This window comes from Argopecten irradians, chromosome 5 (genome assembly GCF_041381155.1).
Source record: "Argopecten irradians isolate NY chromosome 5, Ai_NY, whole genome shotgun sequence".
In the NCBI taxonomy this organism is placed as follows: Eukaryota; Metazoa; Mollusca; class Bivalvia; order Pectinida; family Pectinidae; genus Argopecten; species Argopecten irradians.
The window spans coordinates 39,626,892-39,653,741 of NC_091138.1; the positions used below are offsets into that span (position 1 = coordinate 39,626,892).

General features: G+C 34.9%; 4 protein-coding genes and 1 non-coding gene across 5 annotated transcripts; 2 read left to right on the plus strand and 3 right to left on the minus strand.

Moving 5' to 3' along the window:
* Positions 1-941: 941 nt before the first annotated feature.
* LOC138323814 (uncharacterized) lies at positions 942-3,455 on the minus strand. The gene is made up of 2 exons (XM_069268666.1): positions 3,308-3,455; positions 942-2,374 (listed from the first exon to the last, which is right to left on the minus strand). Exons 1-2 carry the CDS (start codon positions 3,319-3,321, stop codon positions 991-993), a joined length of 1,398 nt encoding a protein of 465 aa, XP_069124767.1. The 5' UTR covers positions 3,322-3,455; the 3' UTR covers positions 942-990.
* A 3,084-nt stretch (positions 3,456-6,539) lies between these two features.
* LOC138323815 (putative ATP synthase subunit f, mitochondrial) lies at positions 6,540-14,283 on the plus strand. Its single transcript, XM_069268667.1, has 4 exons — positions 6,540-6,697; positions 10,115-10,213; positions 10,722-10,838; positions 14,080-14,283. The coding sequence occupies exons 1-4, from the start codon at positions 6,592-6,594 to the stop codon at positions 14,100-14,102; spliced, it is 345 nt and encodes a 114-aa protein (XP_069124768.1). The 5' UTR covers positions 6,540-6,591; the 3' UTR covers positions 14,103-14,283.
* A 2,272-nt stretch (positions 14,284-16,555) lies between these two features.
* Positions 16,556-16,626, minus strand: Trnag-ccc (transfer RNA glycine (anticodon CCC)). The gene has a single exon. It is a non-coding gene; the product is annotated as a tRNA-Gly (tRNA).
* Positions 16,627-16,803: 177 nt separating this feature from the next.
* LOC138323816 (MAPK regulated corepressor interacting protein 2-like) lies at positions 16,804-20,574 on the plus strand. Its single transcript, XM_069268668.1, has 6 exons — positions 16,804-16,938; positions 17,052-17,124; positions 18,031-18,167; positions 18,728-18,787; positions 19,103-19,150; positions 19,936-20,574. The coding sequence occupies exons 1-6, from the start codon at positions 16,887-16,889 to the stop codon at positions 20,004-20,006; spliced, it is 441 nt and encodes a 146-aa protein (XP_069124769.1). The 5' UTR covers positions 16,804-16,886; the 3' UTR covers positions 20,007-20,574.
* A 1,453-nt stretch (positions 20,575-22,027) lies between these two features.
* On the minus strand, positions 22,028-26,850 carry LOC138323817 (large ribosomal subunit protein bL27m-like). The gene is made up of 3 exons (XM_069268669.1): positions 26,769-26,850; positions 23,096-23,277; positions 22,028-22,388 (listed from the first exon to the last, which is right to left on the minus strand). Exons 1-3 carry the CDS (start codon positions 26,830-26,832, stop codon positions 22,194-22,196), a joined length of 441 nt encoding a protein of 146 aa, XP_069124770.1. The 5' UTR covers positions 26,833-26,850; the 3' UTR covers positions 22,028-22,193.

Consider the following 26,850-nt stretch of genomic DNA (forward strand, 5'->3'; position numbering starts at 1 on the left):
TCCTGACACCATTTCTAATTAAATATTTTAATGAATAGCTTGATTTTGGTGATTTGGACTTGGCCTGGTTCAGTAATAGTAAATACTGCACAGTGTGAATATGATCACCATTGAATGCCTAACAATTTATGTTTAGTTCACTATATGCATATAATCACTATTATTATTTGTTGACATTTATAATTACGTAATTATGAATAAATCTATTTACATTATTACTTCCTTGTCATTTTATTATTGTATTTCAGATTAAGTTATAGAACATAGGAATATTATACCGTACTTTGTTCTATAATTTTATATTTATGAACAGTGCATACCTATTTTAAAACTCTACATAGCTACCTGTACATATATACAGTGCATCAGTAGTATCTGCTGCAGATGATATATTATTTCTTTACTTTATCTCTAAATAATGAAGTCAAAATAACTCTAAAAGGTAATTTGGTGTCAAGTGGTTAAGATGTACAACATTCTCTATATAACCACAAGCCCTAGCCTCATCATTCTCTATTGAAACCCAAGTGGGCCATGGCCAGTTAAAGACCATTGATCAGTGTTTTTATGTCATTGAACAGTATATTAGTTTTGGAAACACTGTTGGTAATCAAGAAAATAATAATTTTGGCAATTCGTACCAAATAAGTGCCATACAGGTGGTTTATCCCAATCTTTGATTTAATAATCCAAAAGCCATGGTCATTTACACTGTAAAGAAGGTATATTTCTGCAATTATAATTGAGAATCCTGTTTTAGTCATATTTCTTACCATCAGAAGTTGATACTTCAAGGCTTTTGTAAAAAGAGCATGTTTTACAACACGTACATCACTTTCAGGGGAGGTAATCCAAGCGACCATACCGGTAACAGAATAATTTAACAACCAAGCCCAGCATAACACATATCAAAAGTTTCCTCAGATAAGCAAACAAGGCTGATCTTTCAATACAACAATTTATTATTTATTTATTTAACTGCAAAACTGTTCACATATACATTGTGTTAAGCTGTTCATCTAGAGTGAACGGATCATAATTGAGTTTCCATTTAAAGCCAAGGATTTCTGACACAGCAAGTTCAAGTGCTTTTTCATTTTTTCCACTTTCTTTTAGCCAGGCAACAAAATCTGGTGACCAGTTTGGATCAGTCTGCCAGTCATACTCGTAAGAAACTTCTACTGCTTGAACAAGTAGCTTTTCCAGTTTTCTAGCTCGGGCTAAAAGCAGGATTGATGTACTGGACAAAGGAAATCCATATTGTAAGGACCTTAACTTCTGACACTTCACTGCCATGTTTACAAGGGAAGACGGAAGCCTCCTGTCCCCAGTTTCATAATTTTCTAGGAGAGAGTTTGTGTATGTGAAATGTTGAAGACAGTCTTTGTAATTTTCTACAAGGTGTTCAAGTACACCTTTGGTTACAATGTTGACAAGGTCGTCCAATATCAATGTCCTTAACGGCATCTTTGCTGGGAAGGAATCCTTGATCACCATGATGTATCTTAAGATCATATCTATTTTGAATGTCGGGCAGATGTTCAAAACTTTTGTCCAGAAACCTTCCTTTAAGTGTTCCTGCTGTTGAAGAGGAATTTCCTCTTCCTGAACCAGAGTTACCTCTTCCAATTTGTGCTGTACCAAAAACAGAAGAATTTCATCTGTGATATTTTCTCTTCTTGTTACAAGTCTTTTCAGATGTGTAAAGTTCTTGAGAAATTCTAGATACCCCTCGTGTTCCCATAGCGACTCCGCATTCAGTTCTAGATTGGTGACCTTGTGTGCCAGCCCTTGCTGAATGAGGTTCAATATGATGTTATTATCTGGAGATTCTGTCCAATCCACCACAGGCTGGCAGATAGAGACGTTATTTAATACCTTACAATGATGTAGGATACCACAAATAGCGCTGACCACACTTTTTCTCCAAATAAGACTTTCATCTACCTGCATCGGAATTTCTTGTCCTATATAAAAATCTGTCAGATGAGGACAGAATTCACTAATTGCATGCATCATCTTTATAGCCATGTGGTTCAGTTTACTTCCAAATGTTAATTTCAAAGACCTCATGTATTTTCCATACTGTTTTATACAAAACAAGAATTTGGTACGCTTTTCTTTCAAAAAGTACACATTCTCATCCATTTCATTGCCATATTCGACACATTTCCAAGCAGAGACAGCTCTTAAGCATGAAGACCAAGGAGGGATGGCGATGATGCTGTTTAACTTATCTTCCCATGTAAGGAACGAAAGCATGTGTGTAGCTACCACAGATGGAAGATCTGTTATTGCAAAACATTCTGTCAATCTGCTAGCTGCACACATCTGTGATGGGTTGTCCTCCATATCTGCTGTTGTTTCTTTAGATCTGAAAAATAGCAAGCATAATGAAAAATTTTAATCAGTTGTAATTTAACTTGTGTTAATCAAAGAAGTGCAAATGTAAACTTGATAAGTTCACCTGCTCCAGATAAACTATATAGAGGACATGCAGTGTTTATCATTATAATTTTGGCACTATACAGTTGATATAGTAAAAAATCACAATAATAAGAAGTAATAAACTGACATTACACTGTCAAAATGTTAAATTCCAGTAACACAAAGACAATATGTGAATTTAATAGCTAAATTATAATGTGTAGGTCCTACATGTACAATATGGCAAGGTAATATGCAGAGATCACCTCTATGTGCATTATCTTGCCATACTGTTATGAATGGATACAACCCTTTATTTACATTAGTCACTCAGGTCTGCATTACAGTCACCTGCTTCTGTTTTTGAAAAATAATGTTTAAATATTAGGGCTCTATTTAAGTTTTCCCACAACCAGAAGCAGACCCTTGTGAATAAACACAGACTGGCAAGGCCAATCAGCCACAGGTGTCTTCTTCTGGTCTGAAAAATAAAATAGCCTACCCCTACTTTATGATCGGGATAGGTTAACGTTACTTATTGTATTCCCACACGAGGCTAACTCAATGAAAATGGATGTTGTAATTTTTTTTTATTTGGTGGATAGTCCGATGAATATTTTCTGGGAAAAAAATCACATGACTGCTATGTATATTCACCGGACCATCCATCAAATACAAAAAAAATATTGCATCTATTTTCATTTAGTTAGCCCGTTATTTTTCAGAACTGGCAGAAGCAGACGCCTGCGGATCAGCTGATGCGGTATAGGGCATTGGTTATTTTTAATGTGTTTTTCCTTATGCCATCTCAGACTCGGCTACCAAAACCACATCATAAGCTAAAGCTTTTATTCTTAAAGACGAGACAAAAACAACCAACCTGATGATTCTCATGCCAAGACATGACTGTCACTACTCCTGCTTTTCATTCGGATAGACTGGGATTGCGACTTCGCCTCGCCACAACACATAGCGGATGTCGTTGCGCGTTAGGTCTATCATATAGTTCTAACTTTAAAAACTTGTCTTGGAATAAAATTTCGCATTATTAAATTTATTTTCTTTCGGTGTCTTTTGCATTTATGCTAATTATCGGATTATGGTAAAACTGACCCAGAAAATATATATATATAAATAATGTAACTAAATGCAACAAGGTACCAAGGAGCACGTCAGTCACCGCCCTCCCCTATAGCTACATTGTAGGTACCTGGGCAAAACTAAAGCATTATTTTGAAAAGGACCTCTTTCACAAACAATGGAAATTTACACACGAACCAATTTTATTAAAACTAAATGTTATATGTAGCAGCATTAATGCAAGTGCCCCTTGAAAAACGTTTAAAAAATCAAAAGGTCCAAGGAGCCTGTGCTATGGCCAAATAAAAAATGCTCTGTAGAGGTGTAAGACAGGGTTCCCTTTTTGATCCAAAACGATATCAAAATCCTATTTTATGTCGTCAAACTGTATTATTTCCTGAAGGGTATAAATAATAACATATAATGATCACAAATATGTAGACAGAATGAAACAAACAAAAGTTTGGCTACATTTTTTAAATAGAAAATGTCGAAACTTTGAGTGCTATTTTCGGTCATGTCAATTACTAACTAATAAAGGCAATTCACCCACTTCCAGGTTGAGTGCACCAATGTGGGTGGTTTTTTTAATTTAGACCAATAATCACAGTGTCAACATCAATAGCTAATCCAATTATAATTTGTAAAGCTTGATATGATTTCAAGTTTATTTATTTATTGACGTTTTGTAGAAAAATTAAGTTTTACACAATCAAAATTACAAAACAATTGGGTATTTTAAGACCATTATAAACTGTTCTGCATTTGATGTTGCTTCACTAACATGTCATGTTCTAATAATTCATTTGTAATCATAGAGCGCATGTAATTTAAATTGAAGAGACTAAAGAAAATGGGATTATATAATTGTGTGGTTTGAGAATTATCAGGTTAAAAGGGTCATTTGTTAAAAACCTAGTTCAATTGCAGGGCTATACTAATATTTGATACAACAATTCACACTACTGATAAATTGACCTTCATGTTGATTAATGCTAATAATTGCAAAACTCATCACTTTCACATGTATATAAAATTATTGTTTTAAGTTTAATTTAGGTGGGTAACTTATATATGTATCATCTTAGAAACATTAATGCCAAACACTTCTTTGTAGCCGCTTTAATGATGATAAAACACGCAATAAACTAACTTTGGACTTATATAATTATAAAAGTTATATGAGTTTTATTCTGAAAGTAATCCTTATGAACATAAACACTGAGTCTCTGTAAATGCCAATTGTGGATACAGTATTAATCATACAGAGATATATGGAGAAATAGTCAAATAGAAAAAGAATGTCCGATCAAACTGGAAATCACTTAAATGCAGTGTAACCTATCTAACGTATGTTACCCCAGCTCTGTGCAATATATAAATTATTTCATTTGGCTCCCCTGATATGCATAAATCATATTGTCATAACAAAAAAAAAACAATTCTTGTGAGATAAAAAAATCAGAACATGAAATGATAAACAAACCTTAAGCCATTTTTATTGATAGTATAATGTGTTACGATACACAGAGATAATTCTGAAAAATAAAACTGTAGCCCCCGAAAACTATTGACTATAATTTGCATTTCATTAACCATAAAAGGTGCTGTTGGTTTTTAATCTGATTTTTTCTAAGTTAAACTTTGATGTCAATCCTTTGACAGCAGAGTATTTTGAAAAACAACGACATAATACATGTATAATATAGTATATTGGATATGTGAAAATTGGTAAAAACTATATCCTTATATATTATAATCTCCTCCAACCCGTTTTTTAAATTTTGTCATTATCTTACTTTATATGCCTATCAGCTGTAAAAAATGAATATTTATGAAAATACAGATGCAATCATCATCTAGTGAATGATGATGCCCTTGAATTCTTAAATACTTTGTAATTGTGACTAAATATTTTGATTATTCTGCAATATATAGGTAATACAATCGGATAGAGCTTTATATTTAATTAACAAATGATTATTAAATAAGATACGGAAGACACTTTCTTTGTTTTCTCAAATTTATAATTGAAAAAGACCGTTGTGCGACCATCGATAGTGTAATGTGGCAAAAAATAGACCTTGTCTCACTAAGACCTTTAAGCGACAAATTTGTCGGTCCACGATATTTCTCAAATTTTCACAATGGTTACTACAGGTATTGAGCCAACTTTTTAGAAAATATTGTTGGTGCACTCAAGCTGGAATTGGGTGAATTTCCTTTGTTTATAATTGACATTGCCGAAAATAACACAAAAAATGTCTTGAAAATAGTAGCCAAAGTTGTATTTGTTACAATTTATCTACATATTTTTTAACATAGTATGTAATTATCTAACTCTTCAGAAAATAATTCAGTTTGACGACATAAAACATGATTTTGATACCGTTTTGGATCAAAAAGGGAACCCTGAGTAAAACCTCTACAGGACAATTTTAATTTGACCATGACACAGGCCCCTGGGACCTTTTGATTTTTTAACGTATTTCAAGGGGCACTTGCATTAATGTTGCTACATATAACATTTAGTTTTTAATAAAATTGTTTCTTGGGAAAATTTCCATTGTTTGTGAAAGAGGTCCTTTTCAAAATATTGCTTTTGTAATCACAATTTGCGTCAATATTAGAGCTAGGCCTAGTCATCTTTGATTACCATCATAATATTTTTAATTCATTTTCAACTTTGGTATGCATTCCTATTTCCAAAAATTTGTATCAGAAAAAAAGTCAACCATCAGAAAATTTTGACTTTCAAGATAGCTACCAGGTAGATTTTATTGTGAGCGACCGCATTTATGTGAACAGCACTTGCTTTGGCGTAGGAATACTTTAGAAGGGGCAAACTAATTCCAGCGTGGCGACGTATAAAATCCGCTTTGAAAGTCAGTGACTAAAATTAAATGACATAATATAATTTAAACTATATTTTCTTCTGTGTTTGTATTTTATAAACAAGAAAATCATGGTGTTGATTCGTCATGATTAAGCTGTGAAAATTTGGCCAATAATTTAAAAACAGATTTCATGTGTTCCGGAAAGATTTGTAAATTATTACGTCCCTTGTCCTTGAGCGGCTTCAAGATGTCACGGGCAATATACGAAGCAATCAAAGAAGTCGGCAAATATGACCCTTTATATAATCCACGGGTCCATGGTACATTCAACCCTTCGCGGTATTATGGAAAACGTAAGACATATGTCATTTTGTCAAATATTTACTTAAACACAGTAGCTTTTTACTTGTGTTCACGGCTTGCACGCCCTTGGCTCCACATGTCATGTTCATGTGTTAGACTTGCATGGAGTCCTGATCAAGGGTTCTAATCATACAGCAGTAACTTTGACTCTACTCTGTATTCTTCTTTGTTATCAATTTTAATTTTCTAAATTTCCATCTTCCATTAGTCCAGAACCGCAGCTTGTTAGTCTGACATGCGATGGTCATTTTTTTGAGTTGGATAGCAACCGGCTTATGGGAAAAACCTGCAACAGGAGCCGGTCGGTGTAGCTTCACCCTCGATACTACAGTGTTGACTATTACTGTCGTAATATACCAATGTCAGTTTTGCTATGATATCCAAGGACCAGGTGGATATTACGATTAACATTTATGATAACCCCTGGGCCCAGTTTCACGAACATTCCTTAAAAAGGAATCAGATCCCGTAATTTAAAGGCCCATTACCTTTCCGGAGCAAAATATAAAGGTTTCTTAAAAACATTATTAACATCAGAAAATGCATACCGATGACCTAAAATAAGGTTACGACACCAAACATATGCAAGATTTCATGCGTAATATATGAAAACAGTGGCGAGTTAATTCGCTGTTTTGCCGTCTGGCGCAGTGATAGTCAACTACCGCGCGGTATTTAGGACGACGGCGGGAAACATAATACGACCCGCGTTATGAAAATAAACATTTTAATTATTTTAATCAAATCGTTCAGAAGGTGATTATAAAGTAGTATTAACGGTAAGTTAATAATTTTTAAGACTCTACAAAATTATCGATCTTGTTTTACATTCCCATTTTAAAAATTAAAAGCCGTTTTGGAAAGGTAGTGGGCCTTTAATCTTCCCTGTTCCAGTATTAGAAAGCATTACAAAGAATATCAAGGATTGTTTTGGACATATACTATGATATATACATGTAGTGTTGAATACAGTCCTCTGTCAATAGAGTTGTTGATTTTCATGCTGGAGACACAAAGGTTCAATTTCTGGTCAGGGCGCTCGACAGAATAGCCTGAGATACTCTAGCCTTGACACCAGACTTGAGACATTATGACAGATTAACCAATGTTGAGTGTATAGGGCCAGAGCACAGTGCTATATCAAATGGTGGAATGCTCAGACATCGTTTGATGTTAGGCCAGGTCATCTCCGATTCAGACTGACCACCTAGAAGCCCCACCTACCTTGGTCTTTTCAGCAGATGAATAATTGTTCTACCCAAATATAGCAATCTATTGAGATAATGATTAGATGTGATTTGCATACCGTATAGTGGGATATTTTGGATGTGGTCGTATTTTGGCTTACTAAGCGTTTGGTATGGAAGCATCAAAATTTAACAAACCAAAATTTGTCTACATTTGTTTGTATATAATTATCAATACATCAACATGTCATTTATTAGGTATGTGAACATGTACTCTTGAGTAAATTACTTAATCATGTTACATAAACATATATTTTAGGTATATGCTGTCATCTGGGAAAAAAAATGCTTGTGGAAGACTTTTTTTGTGCAAATATAATTAGATGTGTCACTATTAATAACTTTTATTGAAGACCAACATTTCAGAGGGTTGTCTTCATATTGATAAGGCTTTAGTAGTCACGTCAGTTTTTCATTGTTGCAGGATCTATGTATAAAGACAACGTAAATTTTCAGATTTATTTTCTTTTAATCAAATCAAGATATGCGCCAAAATTTTGCATAACATAGGGAAACGCCAAATTTTAATGCTACAAAATTTAACCACCCTATTTTGATCCAAAAAGGCCAAATTTTCCCGACACCAAAATATCCCAATTTACGGTACTATGAGAAAATAACAACCAGCAGGAGGAAAATACAAAGCTGTGTTAAGGAAACTACTGTATTGACAATATAGAGTGCATGCGTGATAAAATGGATTGCTATGGTTAGAAAAATTATTCATTGGTTGCAAAGACCAAGATCAATGATGCTACTGGGTGAGTCGGTGGTAATGTTATGTAAGCAGTCTGAATAGGAGTTGGAGGACCTGGTCCGATACTAAACGGTGTGGACATGTTCCAGGGGTTTCATTATCAGGCGGTACCCAGTATTTTTTGCCAACTGAACCTAGCTATGGTACCACCTGATTTGGTAGCTAAACTACATTAGATAGCATACAGATAGTATAGAAAAGTTAAGTACCACTGGAAATTGCAATCGTACTGCCTCTCCTGAAAGATAATGAAACCCCTGGTGTTCAACCTTTTGATATACATATAGTACTGCACTTTGGCTCTATATATACCAGACCATCAATCTGTCTTGTGTAACTCTAGTGTCAGCGCCAGAGTATCTGGGGCTATCAACAAAATGTGTGTTTTTCCTGTTGTACATTTTGTAACATGAGAGGAGAAAATGTAGCAACCAGACTGGGGTTCAAACTCAGGACCTCCAAACACTTGACTAGAGCCTTACATATGCTCAACCGAGCTACCTGATCACTGATGATCAGGGGTTTCAATAACAGGCGGTACCCGGTACTTTTTGCCGGTTGAACCTGGCTGTGGTACCGCCTGATTTGGGCTAAATCACATTATATAGCATACAGATGGTATAGAAAAGTACCCCCTGAAATTGCAATTGTACCGCCTCTCCTGAAAGATAATGAAACCCGTGGATGATCGACCCAGTCCAATTCTGTTACAAACCATGTAGCTCAATAGAGGAGTTTCATGAAATGATTTGTAAAATAATTCAAAAATATATGTTAAGCTTACAAATTAGAGGTTTCTTAGTTGAAACTCCGTAAAATTAACATTTTGCTGCTGTCACCAGGCCCATGCATATTTGAGATTGTGGAATGCATGGACAGGGAAGGAAGAAATTATGAGTAATGCACAAACCAAGGCTACCATTAAAAATTGGAAATTCTAGTCAAACTTTACTTTAAAACATCATTCAAATACATTTTTTCAAAGTGTTTCAATCGAAAAAGGTGTCAAGCATCTGTGTCACCTAAGATGCATCAGAAATGCCTTTTCAATGCTATGAAAATAGAAGTTGACTGACAGTAAAGTTAATGGCTATATTTTTGTCATGTTTAGGATTTTTCATCAGAAATATCTCATTGTCACTGATAGTGACACAATGTATAAAACAATGGTCAATTGAATTTTGAAGAATTGAAAAGCTGCTCTATATTGACAATACATGTATTTATTGGGTATTGTTTCATTGTATAATCAATATGTATTGTTATATTTATCGTTATATCCCTTCTGAATTCCAATACCCAGACCTGTTGATAAATAGGTCTGGTGGATAGGTGAGTCTGAAATATAGCTTCTGTATAATGTTGCACATTTTTGATAGTTAATTATCTCCAACTTGTTTCAGCTGACAAACCTATAATGGATGTAAAAATGAAAGAGTTGCCATCATGGATTTGGAGAAGGAACTGTACCCCTATTGGAGCTGCAAGGGCCGTCGGTAGAGGTAATATATTTAGGCAGTGTAATTAAAAAGTTAGAAATATTTATCTTTGCTGAAGTCAATATGATGATAAACTTCTTTGATAGAAATAAACATGACAGAGTAAGAAATTCACACAGTATACTATTTTCCAGAATTAACGAGAAATAAATGTTAGAATGGTAATGGCAGTGGTAGAATTTAAATAATCATGAGGAAGAGCATACCCAATGTTATTTTATGTTCTTCTCTGGCTATATAACACTATATTGACCTCAATAAATTTGACAGTCATTATATTGAAAAATAAAGTACCCTGGTAAACATAATTCAGATTCTGTCTTAAGTCGTAAATATGTATTTTGTTGTTGTTGTAAAATTTGATATTTTTATTGAAACTTTCAGTTATTCTTTATTTGACTTTTTATAAAAATCAAGAAAAATCTTAAGTTTCCTTGGTAATATGATTTTTGAAACGGTATGCAAACACTGTGAGAATAGGAACCATTTCAAAGTGTTTTCTTTATTTCAGGATTCTGGAGTTTCAAGTTGAAGTACATCTCATGCAAAAATGGTAACTGGAAAGTGTTGCCAATCCTCTGCTTACCAGTAGCAATAAATGAGGCTCGTGATCACTTTCACCATGTCTGTACGTATAACTACCAGTTAGTCTGTGTACATACACCTATAATAAATACATAAGGCAATACAAACAATTCATTGTTGTGAATATTTGGAAAAACTAAATGTGATGAAGTTAACATTTGATAAAAAATATATATACGGTAAACCTCTGGTTAATTCAAACCGTCGCATAGTTTGAACACGCAAATTTTTTCCAGAAAAATGGTAATTTTTTCCAGAAACACGCAAATTTTTTCCAGAAAAATGGTAATTTTTTCCAGAAAAATGGTAATTTCTTAGCTAGTTATAGTTGGAACACTGACTTTTTATAATCAATCCTATTTCGAATAGTTCGAACACGTCAAATTATGAATGTAAAAGTTAGGTTTGTTGGCAAATCGGCGCAATGGAGTCCCCAAAAATGGTGAAATATTTTGCATATTGCCACAGTTTTAATGTTTTTAATCAAGATTGTATAAATAATCATTATAATGACCATACGACAAATAAGTAAATAACATGAACATTTTAAGTCATAAATAAAAATTATTTATGCCAATTTAAGCTAATCTTAGGCCCTGATAATGTATATTTAAATTTGCTGTACCTGAGGGAAACACGTGGAAGAAATCGCCAATGTTTGTTAAGTCCAATCTAGATACAGATATCAGTTTAAGTCGAAATTAAAATATGCATTCAGTCTATCTTTAGTCAGACTACCAAGATGTTAAATTAGCTGTGCCTCACGCTGCCTTGGACAGGCCAGTTACGAGGTGTCACAGAGAGCATCAATAGCCAGCCGTTGGGTCACAGCAAGTGGGTTTTATTACATATTCAGCTCCAGCCAAAACAATCCACTTGTTTGGTAATTAAACAATAGATACGTAGCTTTTCATCAGGTTAAAACTAGTAACGTAATTTTAGAAACAGACAATATGCAATCGGACAGTCACAGTGCGATTGTGACCTAATTTTACGAACTGAATGTAAACAAATATTTTCAACAGCAGTTTCGTAAATGCAACCGTACTTTCTTTAAACTAAAAAAAAAATATAATGAATTTACGTTTGTTACGAAATATAACGAATATTTAACTAGATTTTCTGTGGTTTAAATAAAGTTTCTATCTCAGTTATTTAACGGACGTCGATGTAAATTCTAGGCCACAATCGTGAACGCTCCGGTGCTGTTTGGGGCCTTGTCCATGTGCACATATGCATGCATGCGGCTTCTGCTACACAATTGACTATAAATTCACAAATTAAATGCTCATGTTTATGAGAAAATGATTGAATATATTATCTTTCAGGTAAATCAGCGAACTAAATACTTTGTCCTATAGATTTTCTGTTTTGCATAGCTTCTGCCAGGTACATCGGTACTCAAAACTGATGTTTACCAATTTCAACTCAAATAGTTCAAACTCACGATTTTTTCCTAAAGCTTAATTTTGAATAATTCAAATTAGTCCATCAATATTTATTTAATTTTGATCAAACTAACCGAAGGTTTACCGTATAAATATATATTATAAAATGTTAACCTCAAAACTGTTTACTTTTGCATCATATAAAACTGTTGGAAAAGCGATGAAGGAAATGATGTTGCATACTACTGAGTATAGAAACAATAAATTTGCATAACTTTGTTCTTTATATTAAAGCAGGTTTAATAGAATTTTAGGGGTTAATGACAAAAGAAAGAAAAAAGGGGGAAAAAGAGCTATGTAGCACTTTACAAAATACATAATGTATGATAATGAAAATAATGTTACACCCGGTCCACCCCAACTGCGAACGATGCGTGTATATAAACCCCTACCGCTCTACCGCTGACTTGTATCGATGTATTGAATGAGTGTAGTTATTTATAGACTCCAGTACTGTCGCCAAATCCACAGGTAAACTGGTACTGGATGCTACGCTCGGGCCTCTCATCCAGCTTAACGAAACTGAATGGCTAGTTAGCTTAACCGATCTATATATCATCAACAATGCGTCTGTATCTACTTAAAAACAAAACAAATATTCTTCAAATTGCATAAAAATTCACTTGACTAGTATTTCTTTATTTTAGATATTTTAACAAATCTTCATATTTCTAGTAAAACTGCATATGAAACTCCTTATAGATCTAGCTATGCTCATTACGTAGGGAACCGCCATAACATGTCCCGGCTGCAGGCCGTGTGCAAAAAGTCAAAACACACGTGGGATTTATAAGACGAGTCCTAAACTGTCCTATATTTAGGATTTTCAATAAGTGGTTTGTAATATTATTACAGCAAAACTGACAAGCTAGAAGGTTAGTGGCATTTTAACCGTACTGTTATATATAATTAGCCATCAGCTTGGATCTGGTGCCGTACAGATAGTGAGTTCACTCACGATGTGATTATTGCAAGCCAACGTAAAATGCTATCGGAATGCTCTTTAAAGTTTGTTAATGATCTCAAACACACTTAAAACTTATTGTGGCAATATTAAAGTAACTAAATTATAATATTTTCAAATAGTTCTGATAACTATTCATGTGTAATATCTCCAGACATTGACATGTGTACGGATCGAATACGGCGGACTGCCAATGTTTTTGACATGTTCTGCAAGATATATTTCACTGTTTCAGTTACGGTGGCCAATAAAAGAAAACAAGCACAGTGCAATTATATTATGTTATTTCTTCTAAATACAACACTTTTTGTGCAAGTTGTCAAGCATTTATTGTGAATGTTTTGCAATGAAATTACCACCTTTATAACACTGAATTTGTGGTTCCCCGGACATCGTTTTCCCCAAAATTTGAATGCGCAAAATATACCGATAGTAGATTTTTTTCAGTATTTAAAGCCATAAGAAAAAATACATGTGCAAAGTACACTGGTGTGTAAGTAACACAAGATTTTACGGTATTTGTAACATTTACGATTGTGTTTGGTATAGCTGATGTAGCCAGAGCGCCCCGCGATTTACCTGTGGATTTGGCGACAGTACTCGAGTCTAAAAATAGCCACGTTGTGTCGGTAGAGTGTTAGCGTTTATCGCTACACGGTACAGAATTTCTCGCTGTGTTACAAATCAATCGATTGACGGTAAGGAACTTCATAATATTTATCATTCGCAGTTGGGGTGGACCGGGTGTAAGTGCTGTTTTGCAATGCAATGTATTAGAAACATGTGATAGCTAAAACTGCAATATAGAAGCTTCATGATATTGAATGACATAATAAATTTTGTTATTTATTAAACTCATGTTATATTTACAGTTGACAAGAGGAAGTACCATTAATGATGGAGTGAAACTTATTCTATTGGAATTTGACATGTTGAAATATCATTGATATTGGAGTGATAGTTGGACATTTTCCAGTGGCTGGACTTCAGACTGAATGTAAACACGATGCTAGTTTTGTTTTGTAACTTAAGAAATTGTACCATAAGAAATAATAAAAGGCTGGTTACAGTGTGAATTTTGTCATTGTTCTTTTTAGTACACCTACACCCATATCATTGATCACAGATATGACATCACAGGATTGGAAGAACATTTACACCAATATTCTCTCTGAATCTCAACCCCAAACAATGGTTTATGAAGACTGTCGCAGGATGGCACACAATGTTCCACTTCTATCTCTCTCTCTGCCTTGTTCTTGTACCATCCAACTGGACATCTATAGGGTGGACAGACATCCAACTTGACATCTATAGGATGGACAGGCATCCAATGGACATCTATAGGGTGGACAGATATCCAACTTGACATCTATAGGGTGGACAGATATCCAACTGGACATCTATAGGGTGGACAGATATCCAACTTGACATCTATAGGGTGGACAGACATCCAACTGGACATCTATAGGGTGGACAAACATCCAACTTGACATCTATAGGGTGGACAGATATCCAACTGGACATCTATAGGGTGGACAGATATCCAACTTGACATCTATAGGGTGGACAGACATCCAACTTGACATCTATAGGGTGGACAGATATCCAACTTGACATCTATAGGGTGGACAGACATCCTACTTGACATCTATAGGGTGGACAGATATCCAACTTGACATCTATAGGGTGGACAGATATCCAACTTGACATCTATAGGGTGGACAGACATCCAACTGGACATCTATAGGGTGGACAAACATCCAACTTGACATCTATAGGGTGGACAGATATCCAACTGGACATCTATAAGGTGGACAGACATCCAACTGGACATCTATAGGGTGGAAAGCCAGACATCCAATGGACATCTCTAGGATGGACAGACATCCAACTGGACATCTATAGGATGGACAGACTTCCAATGGACATATATAGGATGGTCAGACATCCAATGGACATCTATAGGATGGTCAGACATCCAATGGACATCTATAGGATGGTCAGACATCCATTGTACAACTATAGGATGGTCAGACATCCAATTGGACATATATAGGGTGGTCGGACATCCAACTGGATATCTATAGGACGGTCAGACATTCAATGGACATTTAAAGGATGGTCAGACATCCAACTGGACATATATAGGATGGAAACTAGACAGACATCCAACTGGACCTCTATAGGACTGTCAGACATCCAATTGGACATATATAGGGTGGTCGGACATCCAACTGGATATCTATAGGACGGTCAGACATTCAATGGACATCTAAAGGATGGTCAGACATCCAATGGACATTTATAGGGTGGTCAGACATCCAATGGATATCTATAGGATGGACATACATCCAACTGGACATCTATAGGATGGTCAGACATCCAATGGACATCTATAGGATGGTCAGACATCCAATGGACATCTATAGGATGGTCAGACATCCAACTGGACATCTATAGGATGGACAGACATCCAACTGGACAACTATAGGATGGTCAGACATCCAACTGGACATCTATAGGATGGTCAGACATCCAACTAAACATCTATAGGATGGTCAGAAATCCCAATGGGGCAGCAGGCACAATTCTAACATCATACATGCAATGTAGGTGTTGATTGAGATTCTCTCATAAATCAAACTTTATAGCTTAAACACTTGCTATGAAAACCACGGAAGATGCTTATTTCACAGGTGATGCCATTCATGGAATATGACTTAATTCATCCCCATCACGTGATCATTAGATGCAATCATCTTAATGCATGTGTTGCTTGAGATGAGCTCATATAACAAACTTTAAAAAAAAAAGTTAAAAATGCCAGAAGATGCATAGTGATCTGATTATACCATTCATTGAATATGACCTAATTTATAAACATGACCCAACCAGTATGACCAAAGGATGTAATCATCTTAAATACCGGTAGGTCATGTCAAGATCCAGTGCAGTGTCCATGTATATATCAAATGTTCCAAAGAGAGCGGTGAATGCAGTAGCAAAAACAAGTGTCATTAGAAATTATATTCTGACCATCTTTTAATGTGCATTAGATTTTCATTTACAATGAATATTTTGTAAACATTTCAGACCAGAACAAAACTAGATGGCGTAGATGTAAAACTTTTAAAACTTGTTCAGATTGTCACTTCATTGATTCATGATTTTGATATTTGAGTTATCTCCTTTTTGTTTATAGATTTCTAAATGGTTTTGATTTCCATGGTATTTGGGAAAACAAACGCAGTTACTTTGTTACATAGGTGTCCCACAAGTTTCACTTTCATTCTCTTTCCTATTTTAGATTTTTAAACCAATGTTACACGAAAGGAAAAATAAATGTGCGCCGCCCGGGAATCGAACCCGGGTCGCAAGAATGGGAATCTTGCATGATACCACTACACCAGCGGCGCGTTGTATGTAGATGGTTATATATTAAATTTATATCTGTAGACCTGACAATGATATCGTCTTTGTTCCGCTTTATGTTGACATTTGCAATCATTATGTGCTTTAAATGAGGAAATATGCTAGTGCTACAAACCATCTTTTATACTAACATATAAAAACGTCGAAAAAGAGTTACCAAGAAATGTCAACAAAGCGCTGAGAAAGCACATGGCTGCGCACTGCCAATGCGCATAAATCGATTTGAAACGGAAGTAACCACGGGATGTACGCTTTGTCAAGAGGACCCAGTAAAATTGTTGCTAGCACCCGCAGAGGTAAACTTGATTTATAAAGTACTGTCGTTATATTTAACAGTGCGTTCTCGTGTATGCGTCATTTTGAAGAGAAACTGTTCTTTTTCGTTTCTAATGTGTTCATTTTATTCTAGGTCCTGCTACGCAACTAGACAACCTTGAAATTAAGGACACGGAGAAGGAGCCTTCGAACGGCGTAATAATGAGGTTTGTGTATGCAAGTGCAAGCGTTCAGGGTCACATGACCATGACGGCTGCAGCAATTTTTACGTGAACTGATTTTCCCAGTGTTCATGGTGTTTTGTGATAATAAACTTGACAAGGTTACTGATTATCTTTGTAGCCACGTGTTGACCGATTTCGTCATACGTCAGAGAACAAGTCTAAGCTTACACAATGTAAACAACATGAACTGATTGTTACTGTGTGAGGACAAGCTGGACACGCCATATGTGCTTGGCATAGCTCTTCAAATGTACATTATTACAAAAATGTTAATTACAAATAATTATTTACTGTATAAACTATAAATGGGTAGAATCGAATATGCTTATTCAATTCATGATTTTCTTTCATCAGAATAACAAGCACCTGTATATAGGCTGAAACAATAATCCGCTTGTACTGTCTATATCATACAATTTCATTGGCATACCATTAGATATATTTTATTGTTAATGTATGTACTGAGAAGACCTTAAATACAGCAAGTGCGACAACACATTACGTAGTCTATTTTGATTTCAAAAACAAATCGCCAAATAAAGATATCAGATGATAATTATTCATTGCAATATTGAATTCAAGATAATAAAGCAATTATGCAGAGCTGTTTTTGCAGTAAACATGGATATAAGTCTTATCAATAGGCAATATATATTAACTTCTAAACATAAATATCTTAACAATATTACAGAATATTATATTATCACAAGGATTCAAATAACTGGCCATTGGTGATATAAACTTAAAAAAAAAATCCAATCGTGCATAGATACTGCATTACTGGTACTTCCCATGCACAACTGTACATCTTAGAAATAGTTAGGGATAAATAGCAATATAGCAACTTTTAATACATTGAACTCAGAAAAACCTTTATTTGTATTCCAGTTCACCAAGACCATACTTCAACCACAATAGCCTGAGGCGAGGAGGTGGTAACTTCCAGCGAGCACACAGCACAAATGGAGCCCAGGAAACTTCAACACAACTTCAACATGATGAGCTTGTCCGATTTGTGATGCATTGTAATTAAATAGTTATCATTTATACTTTTTTTTCTGTCACACAAACTATATATGTACTTCTCTACATTTGAAACTTTTGTTTATATTGCAAAAAGTAATGCTTCATATCCATAGCTACCTTTACCAGATGAAAGGTGCTGATCAATGTGTCCTGTATTTTGATATTTAAACTTTCGCCATTAAACTTTTCAAGTCACCTTTTTCAATTGAATAATTATAGCCCATTTTTATTACCCTACAGACATTGTTCCCATACAGTACACCATCCATCACAACACATTAGTCCGCCACAGTGGACTTGTTTAAAGTGATATTCGTAGTTGTTTCTCACCCGTTATAAACATAGTTATACCATGCAATAATCATGGATTCCAATAAATAGAGCAATTATTTCCTGAATTTGAAAACCAATTATAATCTACAGATTTTGGCATTCCGATTATCGATTATGAAAATGAAACAAATTCCCATCACTACATATAAATGTTGGATACCAAACATTAAATATATATATCAAGTTTGAGATATTTAACCCTAAAGTCATCATTTTGTAATTACAGCTTGGTCCAAAGTTAGAAATGAGATAGAAACTTCTTCACGAAATTCCAATCAGAGAGATGGTGAGTTTCTTGGTTATATAATCAGAATGATTTTAATTTACATTATTTCCTGAGTATTTCAAGTTCATTCTGAATCACATAATCAGAATATTACTCTTAGATCAAATCCTGGTACGTAATAACAGAAAATAACTACTAAAAGGATTTGTCATACAAAATCTTTGTTTCACATTGAACACTGCTAGTATCAATTGTACAAGATATAAATGTGGATTGTGCCATATCAGGCTTAAAACTATAACTGTGATAAGAAATGTTAGTAGACGCATGCTGTTTAAAGCTTCTCATGATTATGAATAAATTCTTTTTCTACAGTTGGACCAGTTATTTACAAAGACAAGATACATAATCCCAGTTTACAGGGTAAGATTGTCTTAACATATTTGGCTGAACTTTAATAAGTTATACTATAGTTTTAAAGTTTAAAATACCAAATCATTTAGTAATTTGAAATACCAAATTAATCAGCACATTATATTTGTTGCATAATCAGAAACTAAATCAGTATCACCACAAGTTTCTGTTCTTCGTACACTTCATTGGAAGATAGCTTTACTATATGATTATCATATGTACATATGTAGGATAGAACTATTCCACCCGAGGGTACAGAATTTTGGGTCAGAACCGAGGCTTGCCGAGGTTTCTGACCCAAAATTCTGTACCCGAGGGTGGAATAGTTCTTTCCTACATAATTTACATATGAAAGAGTTATTTTCTCACATTGCTTGTCGAGTTACTTGCACGAAAGGTGAGGCAGCCATTTTGTTACAAAATCTTAACTTCTTAAATAATTGATCGATTTTGAAAATAAGAACGCCATTGGAAAGAGCTCATCAAAGTTTGGTTTATATATATAAATAAATATAACAAGAAATCTTAGGTAAAACGGTTTGAAATGCAAATTAAACAAATGAAATGGTAAATAAATCCGGCAAATCAATCGAAATAGAAGAAAAATGACGTCAACTTTGGCTGATATGACGTCATTTGATTGTTCGGCAATTGTGACGTCACAGCTATGTAAGATAGATTTATCTTACATAGCTATCTTTCATGGGACAACTGTATCTTACATGGCTAGCTATGTGAGAATATATGATTATCATAACTGAGAAACTGTACAAATATTTGACATAATCTTGCAGGCTTTGAGCCCTTTGATCTTGCATCCTACTGGGGCACAAGAACCATGCAGAAAATCACAGGCTCAAGCTGAAATCAGCAGACAAATGATTATTACCAGATGTCTTTCAAGCTGTCCCCCACTAATCAATGGGGTCAGCTACCAACCCTTGTGCCTTGGTGGACTTTGACTTAGCAGTCCTAACTGGAGTCAAAAGGCAGGCCGCACCATGGTACAAATTGGACGAAGTGAGATTGTATGCAGTTATAGTGAAGTTTTCTGTAAATTTCTTCCTGGTCTGTTTATTGTTGTACAATAGATTCCTACTGCAGCTCTGATGCCCAAATCAGAATGATATTGGCAGGACTGATGAAAATTTTATTTATATTCATTCTGGAAGGAGAGAGAAGTTTACAGAAGAGACTTTCCGTCAATTGTGTGTAAATGTTCTTTGTGTGATATGAGCAAAAAATAATATGTTTTATCCTGGACTGTGTAAAATTGAATTTTATAGTGAAAAAGTAAAATCATTGATTAAATATTGTTCATTTTATCATAATTGTTGTACATTATTTTAACTGTTAATGAATGTTGGTGTGAGGAATACATGAAGAATTGTGTACATTGTATACAAATAAAGTGAAATGGATGTTAAATATAATCTGTATTGTATTTTATTTTGTGTACAAAAAAGAAAACTTTTTGATCTTTATTTCTTCTCTGGGTGGTGATCGAATACAGTATTTCGCACAGAACAAAGTTTCAGTGAGTTAATTCGTTTAACAACAAGGTAGTATTTTTCAATCCTCCCAACTAGTAATCACAATTAAGAAATGGGATCTTTCCCCTGCTCTTCAAACTTTTCCAAACATACAACATATGAAATTTAAGACAGATTGCTTCATTACTTTCTGAGAAACAGCTGTGAAATCCAAGATGGCCGCCGGTTGGCCATCTTGTTGACCAATCAGTCCCAAAGGTACTATGCACAACTAAATCCAAAGGGGAACCTACTCATGGAATATGAAAGACATCCCTTCAGTAATTTCTAATTGACCGATCAGTCCCAAAATGCAATATGCACAACTAGGACCCTAGGGTAACAGACATTTGAAATTTGAGAAATATCCCTTCAGTACTTTCTGAGAAAAGGGCGATTACAAACTTTAACTATCAAAATCCAAGATGGCTGCCTGGCAGCCATTTTGTTCACTGATCGGTCCCAAAATGAAATATGCACAACAAGGGTCCTAGGGAAATCTACATATGTAATTTGAGAAAGATCCCTTCAGTACTTTCTGAGACATAGTGGTAACGATCTTTAACTATCAAAATCCAATATGGCCGCCGGTCGACCATCTTGTTCACAGATTGGTCTCAAAATGCATTATGTACAACAAGGGTCCTAGGGGAATCTACATGATATTGAGAAACATCCCTTCAGTACTTTTTGAGAAATAGCGGTAACAAACCATCAAAATCCAAGATGACAGCCTGTCGGCCATCTTGTTGAACGATCGGTCCCAAAATGCTAAAAGCACAACTCGGGTGCATGGGGAATCTACATATGAAATTTGAGAAATATCTCTTCAGTACTTTCTGAGAAATAGCCGTAACAAACTTTAACTATCAAAATCCAAGATGGTCGCCTGGTGACGATCTTGTTCACTGATTGGTCCCAAAATTCAATATTCATAATTAGGGGCATAGGGGAACCTACATATGAAATTTGAAAAAGGCCCCTCAGTACTTTCTGAGAAATAGCGGAAACAAGAATTGTTAAAGGACGGACGACGTACTACAGACAAAAGGCGATAAAAACAGCAATAACAGAATTCACCATGGTTCTATACTCTTGACAAAATATCCTTTCTTTTCCTTCATCTGTCAATATGGCTACTGGCATTTATAAACTTGGCTAATACATGTATTATAGGAACATCTTTAACATGAAATTTTGATTTCAGAAAGTCCTTTCACGCTTAAAATTTTCTGAAGGACTTATTTAGAACAATAGACCATGAACAGAAGATTCTGGTGACCATGCATGGTCCAATTGACAGCTACTGAGGTTTGAGTGAAAATTAACTTGTACTGATAAGTCGACATTAATCAAAGATTAAAAGCTTTATTTACAAGACAAGTATTCAAATAACAAACCTGTTATAGTAAAGTAATGTTGTAATGATTGCTAGCAATTTCAAAACTCAACATTCACACTTTTGCTCTATGTAACAAATCCATACTTCTTAAACACTCAATGTCATATATATAGTTTTATCACACTTGATCAACCAATCTGAATTTTCCATGGAGTTCGGTTGGATAAATATTGAAGAACTTTTTGTGTATGACCACACCTTTTTGTACGGGTGCAAAAAGTGGACTATCTGGCTTTGGGTTGAGCTGTTCACAGGATACAATCACCTTGCCATCACATAATGCCTTTATTGTGTAGTCCCTGGTTAGTTCCACCTGTAAATTAGAAATAGTTGTCTGTAGTAATGTCCTTATCCAAAAATGTTGAGAATCAAGTACCAGGGCCCGGCACCATAAAATTTTCTCAGATTTTGTACTCAAGTGTATGATTTTCCATAGGCTTGAGTAAAAAATTTGTCTGAGAAAGTTTTATGGTGCCGGGCCCAGGTATGAGAAAATAATATTTTACTAAAAAGATTTTGACATGAACAGAATTTCAATAATCAGTTTTTTCACAGGGACCTGGCACAAATTTCTAACCAACAATATATATATATATATATATATATATACACACACATATATTTTGATACTATAATACATATATACATATACTGTTGTTTAGAAATTCATCCCAGGTCCCTGTGAGTTTAGGAGGGGGAGGGGTCTTAGAAGTGCAATACTATGGTATATTAATTTGATCTTTGACCTTTCAAGCAATAAGCTTTAAAGATATGTAGATCCTTAGAAATTGTTGGTGATTTCATTCATCCTAACCCATGACTCTGGTACATGTATTTTGATTTATGTCACAACTGTACACAAAAACGAAATAACTGTACTTGGGTATGGTGGTTCTATACAATACTGTACTGTATTCAATTCAATGCAATATTGTATTCAATTCAAACCTAGCATCATTTTTATTCTAATCTCTGTGCTAACAACATTTCATTTCTTTTCTACAACATAAAAAGACTTACATTTTCTCCAGGATAAAATCGAAGGCAGTTTTGTTTGACTAGAACTTGGCCGTTATGAACAAAGGAACCGTCTTGCACTTTGATACCCCTATTCCTTCGTCTTCCTCTGCCTGTATTCATTGTGGATTTCAATGTTCCAGCCCTCACCTTTTTAGCAGTTCTTATTTGAACAACAGGTAAAGCTGAAAAATAATAAGAAATTTTAGGGAATTCAATATAATAAACTATTTCTTATGTCAATAATATTGCAGTAATGGTTTGATTTTCCAATATCCCAATAGATTGCATATTTAATATGCTAATAATACAACTAATAATTACAACTTTACATTCGTTATTAAAACATCATCCTCTGTGCCTAAAATATAGCAATTTACCATCTTAAACAATACAACAGCCTGCTTCTCAGGTGAGTTTGTGTTGGATTAGGCTTATCCTACAGTATAACGTGTCTAAACCTGACATTAACTGGACCAGTCTTTTAGTTCATTATACAGGGGTCAAGTTTATAGAGGATATAACATTATCACGATTATTAGCCCAGACACTGATCTGTATGCCAAACATTTCGGTCAAATGGATGTCATCAGAGCTACGATTCTGTCCCATTGTGTAATATGTGTAGCACCCATTTTGTAGTGTTACAAAGCATCAAGCGGTGAAAAATGATCGATTGGTGTGTCAAGTAAACTTAAATTCAGCAATATTCCACATTTCTAACAAACTGATCATTTATTTATGCACTCTCATGTCTAAATTATGTTTGTGAGCATATTAGTGGCTTACATCTCCGACATAGCTCACATGTCTGCCATGATACTTTTCGTTAGAAAGTCTCACGCTCCATATAATTCAATTCATCAAGTTTACCATATGTTGAATAGTCTACAAATTTTTACAACATGAATATAATGTCACAGATTTTTTAACCTTGTCAAGAACAAAATGGAGTCAGGGTATGATTATTCATTCTACCTGAAATGTATTCACAAATAAATGTACATTTAACAAAATTCTGTCAAATGATTACTCCAATAATGTTTGAGATTTTGCACGATGAGGCACTTTTTATCATTACCTTGTATCAATTTGTCTATCAGAAGTTTCTCAATATTAAATGTCTAAAATCATTGGATTAGTCAAATGACAAGTGAAATGTTGCCATTATCTTGCCCAAGTAGTGTACCACCAGCTGGGCTCAAAGGCGACCGTATCACTATGAACAATAAAAACCTGCTACACGTGTTTCTTCTGCCACTTGGGTATCCCCAGTCGACGTTCTGACTATTTTGATACCTTGGGTGAGGGCGAAAATTTAGTGCCATGAAAATTTAAAATCTTAATAAGAATAATTGAAGAAAAACATTGTATTAAATAAATAAATAATAATTCACAATTAGAATACACTACTTGCAGAAAAAAGAAAATAGCCACATAGAAATAGATAGGGTTAAAAACATAGTTGACGTTTACAGTTTAGAAGATGAGAGAGAGTTTTTGAAGCTGTCTAAAGTTTTGGCATGTACAGTATTGGGTGTGAGGTTGTTCTAGTCCATGATCGTGCGTGGAAAGTATGACATTTTCCTGTACTGAGTTTTGCAGTGTGGAATAGCAAAGCAAAGATCATGATGGTTTCTAGATGGACGTGTAGAGGTGAGTAATATGTTACTATGATCAATAGTAGGGCTGCCGCGATACGACAGAAGCGTACCACGATATATTGTGATACACAACAGCTGTATCGTGATATGTATTGCAATATTTTGACCTTAACATATGTGGTATCTATTTTGTATATATTCCATAATAAAATCACCCTTTACATTATACAAACATACAGTGCTATGCTATGTAGTTTCACATCGATTTCAACCGTGTTGCTGAGTAACAAAAATGTTCAAATGTGAGGTTCTTGTTTTAAAAAATACGAGTCTGTTTGTGAAAAAGCTAGGCTACAGACGATCACAACCTAATAATGCAATAACTAAACATGATAGTGTCTGCAAATATTTACACTTTTGAACCTAAATAATGAACAAATTTACGTACAATTGTCCTGGCAAAATAAGCTTACGATCGTCATTAAACTTGTTGTTTGGACACGTGTAGGAATTGGAAAAAGCCTGAAATAGCTGGCAAATCCCTGCAGCCATGTATTCACCGGGCCTTAAACGTGTTTAGAGAATTATTCTGGTATTGTTGATTGATGGAGCGAATCAGCTTGATAATATTTCAGGAACTAGCCTAATGCCATATTGTTTATATTCAACGTCATGCAAATGTTTGAATCATTTGAACAATATAAAAGTTATTTTCATTACAAACATTTGACCAACATCGGAATCGAATGAAAATGAAAGGGATACGCACATGGCTTCATATTATCAGAAAGGAAAACAAAACAACTTGCTGATTTTATTTTATTGACAGGATGTTTTAATTATTTCAAATTAATGAAATTATGATGCTAAGAAAATATATCGTAAAAAACTGGTACAGGTAGACTGTATCGCGGTACAATATTTTTTGGTGGTGCATTGCAATACCCCAATATACCGGTTAACCGCGACAGCCCTAATCAATAGCGACTAAATTATATAAGTTGTTTTGGATTTGGTTTTGGTATTATTATTATTATTATTCGACCAGGGCAACCCACAGGGCCTCGTTCATAATGATGATAAGGGCGCAGCCCTTCATGCCATGCGAAGCACTTCTAAGGTAACACACACATGAAAATATAAGAAATCACACAATCTTTAATTCAAATTCAATCCAAGGACACTGACAGCTTCAGTTTGCGGCCGCCATTGTTTTACCCACTGTAAAAAATCCCATCAGCGTGAATGCGATGCTTTGAAGTCAGCTCATTATATAATCAAGCGGTTCAAACGCTTTTCTTATACGAAAAACATAATCTTCATCCGGCAGAAGCTCGGTGCTATTGCTCTTTGATTGGAAGCGTTCAAGTGATAGACCACTTTCAATATAATCGGCTGACTAAAAACGGAATATCTGTTACGGAAATAAAATATGGGCCGTTTTCGTTTATTCGGAACAACCGATTCGACCGTTGGTCAAAGTCATTATTTCAAGTATAAATCCTGACGGACCTGCATTTTTTGATACAGGCCTGTGAGGGCTTTGTCAAAGCTCGTCTGAAAACAATATAAAATCACCAGGTCCGTCTTTAATTAATAAACGAACAACTAGGTCCAACCAGTCAAACCGCATAATCGAAAACGGCCATGGATTTCCTTCTCAAATAGGGGTTTGGGGACAAGGACAGAGTGTGAATATATGAATAAAAAAAAACCAGAAAATTCGGCTCCATTATTTCCATAAATTGCACTTTTAACATTGCATAATTAATGGTTTACTGAAACATCTGGCTGCGCCCTTTAAGGCATTGCCTTCAGTCATAATATATATATATACAAGATAGGTCATGTCTATTTGTGTGATGTATGTAAATAGACGTGACCTATCTTAAATATATATCTCGTCTCAAGGAACGAGGCCCTGTGGACAACCCGAAAACGAAGGTGACCGGTTACCGGTAAAGACCGATGTCACGATAAATCGTTAGAAGAGTAATCAGAACACATAGACTCTGAAACCGAACCATAAAATGCATTCAACCCGCTACATAGATGAAAAATGAATAACAAACCATTAAAAGACGACAACAACTGGGGAACCATCCGTTGACAGCATTTTGTCAAGGAGGCTGACATCTTGAAAGTAGTCCGAAT